The sequence below is a fragment of the Cimex lectularius genome, unplaced genomic scaffold (assembly GCF_000648675.2).
Source record: "Cimex lectularius strain Harlan isolate CLEC.00 unplaced genomic scaffold, Clec_2.1 scaffold155, whole genome shotgun sequence".
Classification (NCBI taxonomy): Eukaryota; Metazoa; Arthropoda; class Insecta; order Hemiptera; family Cimicidae; genus Cimex; species Cimex lectularius.
This window is the reverse complement of record NW_019392710.1, coordinates 859,666-874,274: the sequence shown is the minus strand read 5'-3', so window position 1 is coordinate 874,274 and position 14,609 is coordinate 859,666. Positions and strand designations below refer to the sequence as shown.

The 14,609-nt window shown below is 36.5% G+C and overlaps 1 protein-coding gene across 1 annotated transcript; it reads left to right on the top strand.

Annotated features, from left to right (window-relative positions):
* The first annotated feature begins 149 nt into the window (after positions 1-149).
* LOC106668845 (RNA-binding protein NOB1) lies at positions 150-6,967 on the top strand. The gene is made up of 7 exons (XM_014397984.2): positions 150-321; positions 416-548; positions 2,713-2,924; positions 2,992-3,160; positions 3,230-3,384; positions 6,362-6,601; positions 6,662-6,967. The coding sequence occupies exons 1-7, from the start codon at positions 256-258 to the stop codon at positions 6,926-6,928; spliced, it is 1,242 nt and encodes a 413-aa protein (XP_014253470.1). The 5' UTR covers positions 150-255; the 3' UTR covers positions 6,929-6,967.
* Positions 6,968-14,609: the final 7,642 nt, after the last annotated feature.

Below are 14,609 nucleotides of genomic sequence, written 5' to 3'. Positions count from 1 at the left end.
CTACGTATGAATGTAGATAAATACACGTAAAATTGAATAAAATATCTTGTTTTAAAATTAGTGAGGCTTCTTTCAATTGTTTATTTTTTATTTTTTACTTGAACGGTAAATCTAGTTAAAGGCATCACTGTTCGCTTTCTTGAAGTATTCGATTTTCAGGTTATTTTATTGCTATTTAACCTTTCACATTGCAACACGTTTTTTTCCCTTTCAACTTTGTTTTACTGAAGTAAAAGGGAATTTAATATTTTATATATGATTTCCAAAGTAGAATATCTCGTAGCGGACACGAGTGCTTTTATTAAATATGCACAGTTCCAGGTAAGCCTAGAAATAATCTATTCAAAATTACCTGCTGTTAATAGTCAACTATTTTATTTTATGGCAATATTTATTTATTTTTTTATTCGAATAGGACATCTGCGAGAATGTTATAACGGTCGAGGAAGTGATTTCTGAGGTCAAAAACACGAAGCAGTTCAAACACATCGTCGATTTTCCTTTTGACTTGCAACTCAAGGAAGTCGAGCCGGAAAACGTGACATTCGGTAATTTATAAACGTTTATCTTTTTATTATTAGTCAGAGTCAGTTTAAGTGCTCGTTTTTCATCTCAAATACAACGACTACCAAAGGTATTCCTCCAGTCTGTTTTTGCAATTTTCTCAAATATTTTTTTAATTAATTTTTTTTCCTCAATTAAAAAACGTATATAAACGTTACAAATAACGTTAAAGAAGAATGCCATGTCAAAAAAAATTAAGATCATCGTTTTGGAAAATGTCAAATCTGCCATGGAGTCAGCATTTGTCATCCTGCTCATGGATTATTATCATAGGGTTGTCATTATTGTATTATTGTACATTATTCGTCAAATGTTTTGGATCCTTTTGGCTTGTTGAATTGTCCTAAATAGAATACGGCATGCAACACATGTTTCCAGGTGTGCCCAAAGGTTTTTTTTTCTTCTACAAATAGGTGATCCACGTTTGTATCGAGAGTGACAGGCCAAATCATTTTTGCAAAGTGGAGTCGATTATGCTGGCCTGATAAGTATTCTTATGTCTCATAGACATAAACCAGTCTTGTTGAATGTGTATATTTGTCTCTTGCTAATCTATAAAAGCTGTCCATATGAACTTATCGGGATTATCGACTCTTTTTTGTAGGTTTCTTTCGAAGCAAGGTCCCTGTCAATTTTTGTACTCTGATTAGGGCATACATTTTGTGGGTGCCAAAAAAGGAGCTGTAATGGCTTTCTTCATTAACTGTCTATCAGGAAACCAGGAGCTCCCCATTTTGGAGGAATATGGGAACAAAAATTAAACTCCATGGAGTTGCATTTGTTTAAGGTTAACGGGTCAAAAATTTTAATGTACAAAGATGTGATGATTAGTGACCGTTAGTCAGTGACAATTCGGAAATTGTGAGATGCGGTCTGGTGTGACGTAGGTTTCAGAAAAACATTTTCTTTATCGTGCCAATGTTTCGATCTTTATTGAGATCATCTTCAGGGCCTGGGATTTATAAACATTGTTTAAATTTAACAAATACATGTAGGATGTGGAAAAAAGTGAATTTATACAATGTAAAAAAATATTTTTTATATTCAATCGTTGGACGGTAAAGAAAATGTTTTTTCTGAAACCTACGTCACGTTCTCCTCTCAGTTCGGATCCTACAGAACATTAGTACTCACTCCGGCACATTTTCTGACATTGGCCTCTCTCAAATACATCCCTAGAGAGGATTTGATGGAGGTAATGCTTAATCATTTGTCAAGGTATGAGTTGGTGGATCGATTAGTTCAATACTTCGGGGACCAATGGGGAAAAAATACTTACACAAATTATAGTTAGGAAAAAACATGGCACAAAACTGTTCCTTTGTTGAAGGTGGGATCAGTTGTGATCGTTAATCAACCAATTCGGCCTCCCTTAAAATTGGTGGTCATTAGAGATAGTTGGTGGAGGTGTTTCTGGGGAAAAGTGGGATTGTTTCGGTAGCAACCATTCAGCTGCTATGGGGGTGTATAAATTTATAAATCCACTTGCCAATTTCTGCTCATTCCTCAATCAGTAACTTTGCTATGTATTTTATTGTGATTTGTAATATAGTTTTTCGTACATAGTTGTTTGGTGGGGGTGTTTTTTAATTTATTGAAGGTACTTTTTATTTTTGTCTTGTTAGGGCGGGATGGCCAAAGTGGTCGGTGCTGAGGGTGTGACAAACCTTCCCCTTCCTAGTCAATCTGTAAATATGTTTGTATTTAGGTAGTATTAGAAGTTAACAAAAGTCTTCAATTTATGAAGTCCCTTAGGGTCTTCATGCTGGGGGGGGGATGTTTAGGCCAGAAGGATCAGCGACGATAATGGCCAATTGGATGATGAAAAATCCTATCTTGGCCGGAGTGTCAATTGAAATTTGTCTGTTGATGTAGCTTTTTCGTTGTGTCATTCTTTGGGGGCACTCTTGACACGACACGCAAGAACGACACAATTACACAGAAGACAAACACTTTGAGCCCTGAAGATGATCTCAATAAAGATCGAAACGTTGGCACGATAAAGAAAATGTTTTTCTGAAACCTACACACCAGACCGCATCTCACGATTTCTAAATAAATATTCCTAATGTTAAATTAAAAAATTAATAACTAATAAAACCAAACTTGCTACTTCAATACATTTTGTCCTTTAATTTACATTTTTAGTAACCAAATTTTCAAAAAAAACTGGTGATTACCCTGCACTATCTGCAACTGACATTAATGTGCTAGCATTGACTTACCAATTAGAAAAGCAGTTTGTTGGAATTAACCATCTGAAAACAGAGCCTATAGCCCAAAAATCTGTTGAACCTATTTGTCATAGTGTGACCAATGCAGCTGACATCATTGGATTTTATTCTCCTGAAAGTGATGAGGTGAGGGTTTTAATGATGCAAGTCTTATTGTTCTATTATGTAAGACTTAAGTAGTTTTATTTGACAGGAATGTGAGTTCTCTAACAAAAATGAACAATATAACAATTCCACTGATATTGAAAAACAATCTGTTGAATTAACAAATGTTGATGATGCTGAACAAGAGGTACCAGATATTGACAGTAAGCTTCTTACAAGTTTGAAACATTTGTCATGCCAAGATAACGAGGAATCAGGTATTAGTTTTATTCTTTATTTTATTACTATAATTACAGTGTTTGTGTACAGTGATTGTATGTTCTAAGGTTGTGATCAAGATGACCCATGTGCTTTGGATGATGATGATGCTGGATGGATAACACCTGCTAATATTGTCACGTCAAAGCAAGATATGAATGGAGACGTTGTGGAGAATAAAAAAGTAAAAGTGGCTTGCCTTACTACAGATTTTGCTATGCAAGTAAGTGTATCTAAAATGAAACCAGTTGTCAATGTATAGGTTAACCCTCTCCGAAGTTTGCTTAAATATCCCTATTTTACTTAGTTAATGACTTAAATACTTACTCAGTTTAGAAATGACCATTACAGCTAGGGAATTCATAATATAAAATGTAATCAGTATGTCCTGAACCATGGTTACAAAAATATACTGATGTCTGATCATTGACATTTCTTATTAAAACATTTAAATTTTTTCTTTTTTTTCAATTATTCTTCAAATTAAAAACTATTGTTACGGTCTGGGACAAAAAGATAGCCCACCCAATATTTTTTCTCTTAATCAATTTTAACCATTGATATGGTTAGGGATGGTTAGGGAATGGAAGGAAAATGCTTGAGACAAAAATCATGGAAAAAGGGTGGCATTGTGTTGGGTGAAAGGGCATGCAGGCTTATGGCAAAATGAAACGGTGGACGCACTTGCAAAGGAGGCTGCAACATCAGGTCCAACCCTTGACATTAAAATTCCTAAAGATGACGGGAAAAACTTTTTGGAAAAGTTTTGTAGAAATCTGTGGCAAGAAAAATACAACACATCAAAATTATTACAGGTCACTGTTCCCTGAGCTCAAGAAAAAACCATGGTTTTCAGAAGGCGATAGCCCAGAAGGAATGTCAAAGGAGTTCTATTCTACTATTTTTAGACTGAAAACAAATCATGGTCTATGGGGTAGCTACAAGAAGAGAATCAGTTTGGCATCGTCTCCGAACCGTCCCACTTGCGATTGCCCTTCAAATCCTTCCCACATAATTTTTGAATGTCCTGAATATGAAAATGAAAGAGACAAACTGCTAAAAAATTTGAGCAACGTCCCAAATATTTCAAAACCAATAAACTTAGAATCTGTCCTAATAAGCAACAATCCATCAGCTTTCAACATAATCTATGGATTTCTAAAGTCGATAAACGTTTCTTTTTGATTATCTTCAAGCATGAAAATTTAGAAGATGAGAAGATGATGGAGCTGAATGAGTGGTGCGGACACGCGGTGGGGACCTGGCCCTGGTCGGCTGATCACGCTCGACAGTAAAATGAAAATAGAAAACTTCATGGGTAATATGCCAGCGTAAACCCCCTCCCCCCCCCCCAAAAAAAAAAATAAATTTTATTGATATAATTTTTTAAATTTATTTTGAACCGATTTTCTCCATTAGGAACTGAAAAAAAAATACTTTGTAAGAATTAATGAATTATGATTAGGGTGAGACAAAAAGATAGCACACTTGTTGTTTATTTACAAACAAAACCAAATCCCTCTGAGTAAACAAGGCTAATTCAGTTCAATTTCTGCATTCATGTATATTAGTGCGATGAGACGAGCAAAACCATTAACACCTGCTAAAAAAAATATCATTCAGCAAATGAAAAATCGAGGATTTTGTATTTCCAGTATTTCAAAAAATACCGGTAGGAGTAGGAAAGTAATTTTAAATTTTTTGAAGTCTCCAGAAATCTATGGGACGAAGAAATTTCCTGGAAGACCACGGCAAAAAGGGCAATTTTAAGGGTTGCATCCAACTCAACTTCAACGGCCCGTCAAATTGCTGCGAGAGCAGGTGTAGTGACGAATATGAAAAACGTCCAAAGGATCATTCGTGCAGCTCCTCACATCAAAAGAATGAAAATGAAAGGCATTCCACCTCTAAGCATGGCTCATAAAGAAAGAAGAAAGGAGTTTGCCCGTGAACATGTGCAATGGAAAGAAGAATGGAAGGATGTCCTGTTCACCGATGAAAAAAAATTCAATCTCGACGGTCCCGATGGCTGGCCTCACTATTACCATGACCTACGGAAAGAAGAGAAAGTGTTTTCCAAGAGGCAAATAGGAGGAGGCAGCGTCATGATATGGGGTGGTATTGGCTATGATCACAAAACTGATATTGTGTTTATTTCTGTTCGAATGAACAGCCAACAATATGCTAATTTGTTAGAAAAGCAATTAAAAAAATATTTTGAACTTGTTCCTAAAGAGAACGTAATTTTTCACCAAGATAATGCTCCAGTTCACACGGCAAAAGTTGCAAAAGAATTTTTTAGAAAAGAAAGGATCAGAATTATAGATTGGCCAGCTAGGTCCCCGGGTTTTAATATTATCGAAAATGTATGGGGGCATCTTGCTAAGAGTGTTCACAGCGGTAGCCGACAATTTCAGGGCGTTGAAGAATTGAAGAAAACAATTCAGGAGGAGTGGGCCAAACTTCCACAAGAGATGATTCATCGTCATTTTGACTCGCTTTTAAATCATATGATTGCTGCGTTAGAAAAAGGTGGTGCATATACAGGATATTAATTTTATTTTGTTTTTTTAATTGTGTTTTAATAAAGAATTTTATTACTATTGTTCACTGTGCTATCTTTTTGTCTCACCCAAATCAAGTATTATTTATTAATTCTTACAAATTAGTTTTTTCCAATTCCTAATGGAGAAAATCGGTTCAAAATACACTACATATTAATTTAAAAAATTATATCAATGGTTAAAATTGAATAAGAGAAAAAATATTGGGTAGGCTATTTTTTGTCCCGGACCTTAACTTTTTCCACCATTTTAATTACAAAAAGTTTTATTTTGCCTAACCAGTAACAGTTTTAGTTTTTATTTTAAAAAAAACTTTTGTTATAGTTTGTAAATATTTGTGAAATTATAATTGTGTACATATATATTTCTTTTTATTTTACATAAACTTTCATTTGCTAATTATAACTTTAAAAAATATACCTTTGTATAGGAACTTACTGAATTGTAACTGGTACAATGAGAAGAAAATAATCTTGTCTTCAGTTCTTGTTATTTCTGTTGTCAAATGAGTCAGATTGAAAGACATGTAAATTGTCTAATTAAAAAATATGAAGAGTAGAAGTGGGCTAAAAACATCCCTACCTTACATAGGATACTTATAAATGTTACTAATTGTTGTTTTTATCCCTTCTCCAGAATGTTCTTAAACAAATTGGCCTTAACTTAGTTACACTCGATGGCTTGATAATAAAGGAAGTGAAAACCTTCATTCTAAGATGTTACGCTTGTTTTAAAACAACATCAATAATGACAAAATTATTTTGCCCTAATTGTGGAAACAAAACATTAAAGAGAGTAGCAGTAACTGTTGATGAAGAAGGAAAAGAGCACATTCATATAAATTTCAGTAGACCTCTTACTGCAAAAGGAAAAAAGGTAAGTGCCCTTGATTAAACAAACCATTATCTTAAATAATATGTTCAAATGTTATTTCAGTTTCCAGTTCCAAAATTTCATGGTGGTAAACACTCAAACAACCCAATTTTAAGTGAAGATCAAAGGGTGCCTCAACAGAGAATATCAAAAATGGCTCGCCAAAAAAATAATCCTTTGAAAGATGATTACATCGCATGTTCTTCCCCGTTCTTAATGAGAGACATAAGTTCTAAATCTGCTATCCTTGGGGTTCAGAGGAAGGTTGAACTTAAGTCTTGGATGAGGAGAAATCCTAATGAAGTCACTAAGAAAAGAAGAAAAAAGTGAATGATTTATGAATGTTAATAAATTTTTTTTATTTCCTTTTCCTGTTGTAATTTTTTTAAAATTTTTATGAAAATTAAAATTACTGTATATGTTTATACTAATACATTGACAGGCAAAAAATATCGACTTGTAATATTACTTGATTTGTATATATTTTTATAACTAATCAAAGTTCCATGTTTTTTAACATTCAATAATTGAGACTTGGATTAAAAAGTTTAAAAAAATATATAAATTACTTTAAAAAAAAAAAAAAGAGAGAGTGAGAAAGGGACAGATAAAATTTGTTTTAATTTTGTTTTAGATTGTTAATTACATTTCAATTGATTACAACAAAGCTTTGACAAACAAAGCTTAAGAAAAAATTAATTTGTTGTCCTTTAAATCCTTTGAAGTGACAAAAAATAATGAAATGTTTTAATATATAGTTAACACTTACCTTAAAAATGATCACACTACAGTTTAGTTTTAACGTTCTTCAACTTAGTGTGTAAATCATAAAAACAGTGGGCAGTATAGGTTTCTCACTTTTTGTGCATATATGCGTAAGTTTAAACCATTTGGAATATAATTTATAGGGGATCGTATAGAAAGCAACCTGTACAATCTGAAAATTCCATAAGAATCCGACAAATGGTTTTAAAGATATAGCTGTGTTTGGGTTTTTATGATTGCGAATGCCCAGGCGATTCATTTGATCTTAATAGGATGATGTTCATAGGGGACCATCTAAAAATCTCCCCCACTCAATCTCTCAAACATTCATACAAATTGGTCCCATGGTTTCGGAGTTTTGCCGATCGATAACAAGGAATTGACAACAGACAAACATGGAACCAAATTTGTTCAAAGGGTCTGAAGCGCAAAATGCAAGTGGAAATTTTGAGAGGACAAAAATCTTTTTGACTTCCTGCATGAATTCAAGGCTTCCTACCTTCGGTATTTTGGAAGCAAAATGTCTTGTGCATTAAAAGAAAAATTGAATATGAATCTGCTGTTAGGAAAAGCGGACCGAAATTTACATCAGGCTGAATGACTCCACATCGTCCTATAATTAGATGTTATTTAAGGATGGTGATCCATTTTTATTTCTATATCATTAGGTTATATAGGAGTGGGACTCTTTATGGTCTGTGCACCACGACCAGTATTGGTCTATATCTCCATTTTTTATCTGCAACTCCTCGTTAAGCTTGAGACTTTTTACCAGATCCCCGAAGCTTTTTCCAGGGCTCCCATGCCCAGGATGAGGAATCTTAGCCTACATAGGCTTTTTCGTACCAACAGAGGACGTGTTCCGCTCTTTCTTCTTCTTCTTGGCAATATCTGCACAGGCTTGTTTCTGCCACTCTGAGACTATACATATACCTCCGGAGTCTGCAGTGTCCAATGAGCAGCCCAACTATTATTTTAGTCCTAGCACATCCTAGATTTAGTAGTTCTGATTTAGTAGGTCCTTTGATAAATTTTTTGCATGCCTCTGTCCTGAACTTCATTCCCATTGAGTGGAGGACTTATTATTAATTCAATGTCCAATGGATCTGCGGTTTTGGCAATTTGGTGAGCCAAAGTCCACCAAACCACTGATCCGTAGGCTATCATGGGTCTAATAGCCGCTATATATAGCCATAGGGACATCTTTGGATTCAGTCCCCAGCTTTTCCACAAGGCGTTTGCATCTGCCAATGGCATCTTTGCTCTTTGTGTAATTTTGTTTAGTTGTTGATTCCATAAAAATCTCTGGTCGAAAATAACTCCCAGATATTTCGCCTCTTTAGAGAAAGAAATTTTAAGCCCAGTTAGCGTAAGAGGCTTAAAGCACTCCTAGTGCTCTTTTCTCGGTACAGGGACCCATGATGGTTTTGTTATTATTTTTTTTTACGAGGGTTCGCGACAGCAGAGGTCATATCAACTCTCAGGGTGCCGGTGTTTTTGAAAAAAAGCCCATTTGTAAGTATGTCGGGTTCGAATGCAGGGCCGCTGGATTTGAACCCGGGACCTTTACCTTATAGTGATGATCGCTGTGTCAACGCCTAAACCGTTGTGGCCACCGACACCCCTGATGGTTTTGTTAGGGTTTATAGAAAGCCCTTCCTTTTTACACTATCTGTATGTTATGTTGAGTGTGTATTGGGCCCTCTCTGTAATGACTTCAGCAAATCATCCATTCACAACTACCAACAGATCATCTGCATATCCTAGGTAATTAAAGCCTTCGACAAATAGCCTTTTCAGATCATGCAATGACACCAACCAAGGTAGTGGTGACAGAACGCCACCCTGAGGGCAGCATGTGGTTGTTCTCATCCTTATTGCAGTGTCGCCCAGGTAGATAAAATTATTCTCTTCCGTAGACTTTCCTCCACCCATTGACATATGGATTTTGAGATTCCTTTTTTGCTTAGCACATAGGTCAGGGATTTGGTTGTGGCATTAAATGCACCCTTCCACTCCCATGAACAACGCCAAGCCTATTTCTTTGTCATGCCTTAGATAATAGCCTGTTTAAGTCATCCAGTGGGTTAGTTTTTAGTGCTGTGCTTTTAATATGATTATCTATCAGTTTTCTCTAGTGTATTCTGCATAAACGATGAGCGACTGGTAGGTCTGTATGAACTAGGTGTTTGATCTATACACCTACCCACCTTTGGCAAATAAACAACCTTCACCATCCTCCATGCAGTGGGTATGTATCTTCATGCTAGGGAGGCCCTAAAGATTCTCCAATGCTTAATGTTATATGTTTAAGTACAAATTTATAATGTTAACATGGTTCCGACCCGCCAAAGATCCACTTTAAAAGAAAGAAAATAAGTGCTTAATCCTTACGAAAAATTTGGGAACCAAGCTATTTATAGCTGTATAACTAATAAACTTTATATAATCTGTAAGTGCCACCAAAGGTATCTACTACATTGGTGCGAACAATTAAGTTAGTACTTAATTTTATTGTTATCCATAATAATATTAATTTATTTAAAAGTCAATTGGATTATGACAACGCCTGCGCTCTTGACATGCTGGAAAAGTGGGAGTCTTTTCCCATTGGTTGTTTGTTGAGGCAGGGGACACGTGCAGGTTCGCCGACCCTGGATTAGGCAAGGTCACTCCACGTGGAGAGTAAGTTCAACGACCTTCCACGTGTACAACCAACCCTACTTTACCATAGGCCCCCCTTCTACGTACCATCCCCTGAAAAATGAATAGGCTCCCAGCCCTCTCTTTCCGACTATGTACATATCTCCTAATACGTCGCATCATCAGTCGAAATATTCGATTAAAATAAGGTGTTGGATTTATTTTATGTGATATCTATAAAATCAATAAAGGTTGAAAAGTTCTGTTTCGAATAGATTATAATTGATAAACTTATCTTTCGGTTGTCCTAAAATAAGGACATCGTCTGCTATAGTATGTACAAGTTACATCCGCAACGGTTGAGTCAAATTTCTAACTTACATATATCTGCAAAGTGCTCTAAGCCTCTTTCACCTCTCATTTTCTCTCTCTTTCTCTCCTCTCTCTTTCTCTCTCCCTCCCTCCCTCCCTCTCTTTCTTTCTCTCTCTCACTCATTCTCTCTCTTTTCCCTCTCTCCTCTCTCTTTCTCTCTCTCCTCTCTCTTTCTCTCTCTCCTCTCTCTTTCTCTCTCTCCTCTCTCCTCTCTCTCTCTCTCTCTCTCTCTCTCTCTCTCTCTCCCTTCCTCCTTCTCTTTCTTTCTCTCACTCATTCTCTCTCTCTTCCCTCTCTCCTCTCTCTTTCTCTCCCTCTTTCTCATCTCTCTTTTTCTGTCTCTCTCCTCTCCCTATTTCTGTCTCTCTCTCCTCTCTCTATTTCTGTCTCTTTCTCCTCTCACTCTCTCTCCTCTCTCTTTCTCTGTCTGTCTCTCCTCTCTCTTTTTCTGACTCTTTCCCTCCTCTCTCTCTCTCTCTCTCTCTCTCTCTCTCTCTCTCTCTCTCTCTCTCTCTCTCTCTCTCTCTCTCTCGCTCTCACTCACTCTCTCCTCTCTTTTTTTCTTTCTCTCTCTCACTCTCATTCNCTCTCTCTTCCCTCTCTCCTCTCTCTTTCTCTCCCTCTTTCTCATCTCTCTTTTTCTGTCTCTCTCCTCTCCCTATTTCTGTCTCTCTCTCCTCTCTCTATTTCTGTCTCTTTCTCCTCTCACTCTCTCTCCTCTCTCTTTCTCTGTCTGTCTCTCCTCTCTCTTTTTCTGACTCTTTCCCTCCTCTCTCTCTCTCTCTCTCTCTCTCTCTCTCGCTCTCACTCACTCTCTCCTCTCTTTTTTTCTTTCTCTCTCTCACTCTCATTCTCTCTCTTTCTTTCACTCTATCTCTCTCTCTCGCTCTCTCATTCTCTCTGAATCGAGGACTGAAACGAAGCTCAAGGTTCAGGATAAGTCATGTTGCATAATTTACACATTATGCCTTTTTTGATATGTATATGAATACAAACAAAGAGACGCTGGAATTTCAAGTATCTACGCATCTGACCAGCTCAGGGTGAACCTTCGTCGAAAATTACTATCTGAAGCGGAATTAGAAAGAATAATGAATAAAGTCCGTCTTGCTGAAATTCCTGATGAGCACGAGGAACTTTAAATTAATGTTACAAACGATAGAGCAGAGAAATAGCAAATACGCTCCATACCATGCATTTAAAATATTAAGGAATCCCGTAAGCCACATGCTCGAAATTGCCGAAAGGTCTCCTACAATTGCAAGGTGTTAATGGCAGTTCAGATGGTTGTAAAGACGATTTAGACTATCTATCAACAGACGTCAATTTGTTTGCCCAAACAAACTGGAGACAATTTCAACTCTAGAAAGGCCGTCAATACCTACTGCTTCCAAATAATCGTGTACTGTCGACTGTGTTTCCCCAAGCGTCAACACTACCCTCGACAATGCTTCCTCTTTCCTAACAGAAATGCAGCAGCCCTCCATTTAAGCAGGGCTTAAGTTAGACTCATTGTAATGGAGAAAAGCAGCCAACACTAGCCCAAGCAACAGGGTACTCTAATCTGCTCGCACTCATCTCTCACTCGACAGCAGATGCGGCTGACACCTGCATAGATACAACAGTACAACATGGCCTGCATAAGTCATCATACAACCTTATCAGCGCCACTACACGACCCTTTCATTAAAGATTTCTCCGTTTGATCTGCATGGATAAACCTGTAGTTGGTAGTTGGGTTCTTATCCTTACCTCGCTAGTAGAGCCGACCAATATGATCGGAAAAGAACAAACTAAGCCTATTGCATATATACACACACCCATGATTTCCTAATTTATTTGTGTAGGAGCTACAAAACTTGAGGATAGAGGAGTTATAGTTATCCAGTAGCTGTACCAACGTAATATAGAATTACAATTAATTAAGGTTTTTAGTTGAGATAAAAAAATCAATGGCACGAGCGGGATTCGAACCCACGATCTTCGGCTAGATACGCCGCTGCTCTACCTCATGAGCTATCGTGACCTCGATCCACTCGGACACTAACTTCCCATCTCAACCCCACCTTTTGAATTTTACCTCCTTTTTGCCATTTTTTCAATTTGTAATAAATTAATTGGTCAAGCGGACCACGAAATTAGTGAATGTAATATAGAATTATGCATTAATATAAGAACAATGTGAGTATCTTTCCTTACATTTTTTTTGCTCTGAAAAACCTTTTGTTGTATGTATTTTGATTTCAGGTCTTCGTATTTAACTGCCAGGATTGAGATCATAATTACTGCTTAAATTATTTATCATTGAAATATGTATATCAAAATAATAAAAAAAATAAATTAAAAAAAATAATAAAAAAAGCAGACAATGTACTTAAAGATTGTAAGATTATGAACAATACCATTCCAATAAAGAGCCCGTTCATATCACACATCATACTTATAATAACAAAAATCGTATTTGTTGTGAGGAAGAGTTGAAATGTATTCAAGGATCTTTCTAGAATTGGTGCACAAGATTTGATTGTGCAACAGGGCTCATGTTAACAATAGTTTAAAGGCCGATGGAGGTCATTGGCCGGTTACACGTGGGCACACGTGTCTTGGGTCATTGCCCTTTATGCCAAGACCTAACTTCCCCTATGACCTGATTCGGGACTTCGGCAACCAGAATTCAGGACCCCCATAAATCCCACTAGACCTTTCCTCCAGTTGTATTTTAATATAATTTATTTAAACATTTCAAAAGCAATAAACCATCCTTAAATTGGTGTTCATTTCGACATCACAACTGATGAAATAATTTGGAAACTGCTCAATTAGCGGAAGTAGAATAAAGAAAACAAGCAGAGAAAGAGCAGATAATGTATACAAAAGTTTATAGGAGTTTTGTGTTTCACTTAAATGTAAATATGTTTCGAAATGACGAAATGCGTCAACGCTTCTCACACTGGGGGCGACTAATTGTCTATCGTCGACCTTGGTCGTGCGACCTAAGATCTCACGTTGGTTCGACTTGTTGGGGGTCAATCGTCTATTCTTAAAAACAAGGCTTGGATATTTTGAGATTAAAAACATTGACGTGGTATATAATATGAATGGAACACCTATGGTCAGGTTTTTTAAAAAATAAAACGAAACGACCAGTTTGTTTGGATAACACGTACATATTAACTCGGGACTCCCAAATCCCCTCATCAGCGACAACTAAAAATTAACGTTTAAAAATTTAAAATTAGGTACATTAAATTGTGAAAGTTTATAGTCATGTATGAAATTGGTAGTTAATCTTTCTTGAGCCTGGAATGATTTGCCGAATCATGTATGTATGTATGGTCGAGCATTGTGGGAGGGTTTTTTTTTTAATAACATAAGTGATCGACAAATTTAGAAAATTGTTGGAAGTTCAATCAATTATCTTGCATTGTTTATACACTGAGAAGCAAACACGTGGCCACCCTTAATATTTTTAAATATCTCTTAGACAATCCTCCATTTTATTATTACGGCCTTACAGTCCATTTTAAAGGATTAGACATAAATAAAATATAGATAAAATCTCCCACCGTGTTTACAATTGGATTTTCTAAATAAATCCTTAAATTGAAGAACCTCGTCTTTGTTGCTTTTTCTTTAAAGCTTCTTTATAACATTCCGATGGTTTGATTTTTTTTAAGTTGTACCATTTTTAAGCTTCAAATTTGTTTGAATGATGGCTTGCGATACAGATTCGGCTAGAATCATAGCATTGTTAGAAAATGGTTGAAGTCAGGCTTTTTTGGTCAGGGTGCTTGACATTCGCATAACAACAGTCGTAAGGGTCTTCCATCACTACCAAGATACTGGAGGTCACTCAAGAAGGCATGGATCAAGTTGCCATCGTATCACATCTCAGAGATGATCGTTTTATTGTTTCGAATAGACATTCTACCGCTGTTGAGATCAAGCAATGATTTCAACGAGTTAGAAATTATAATGTCAGTTTGCTCATTGTAAGACGAAGACTTTCAAAAGCTGAATTACATGCGAGAAAGCCTGCTACGGGTGGGTCCAAACCTTCTGATAAGGCACAGAACAGCTCGGTTAAGTTTCGCAAGAATCACATCAGCTGGTCTGAGCAAGAGTGGATTAAAATCTTGTTTTCGAATTAGTTAAGGTTTTGTTTGAGGTCTTCTAACGGCCGAAAGAGGGTTTGGAGAAGACCGGGAGAGCGATATATCCCCGCAACAT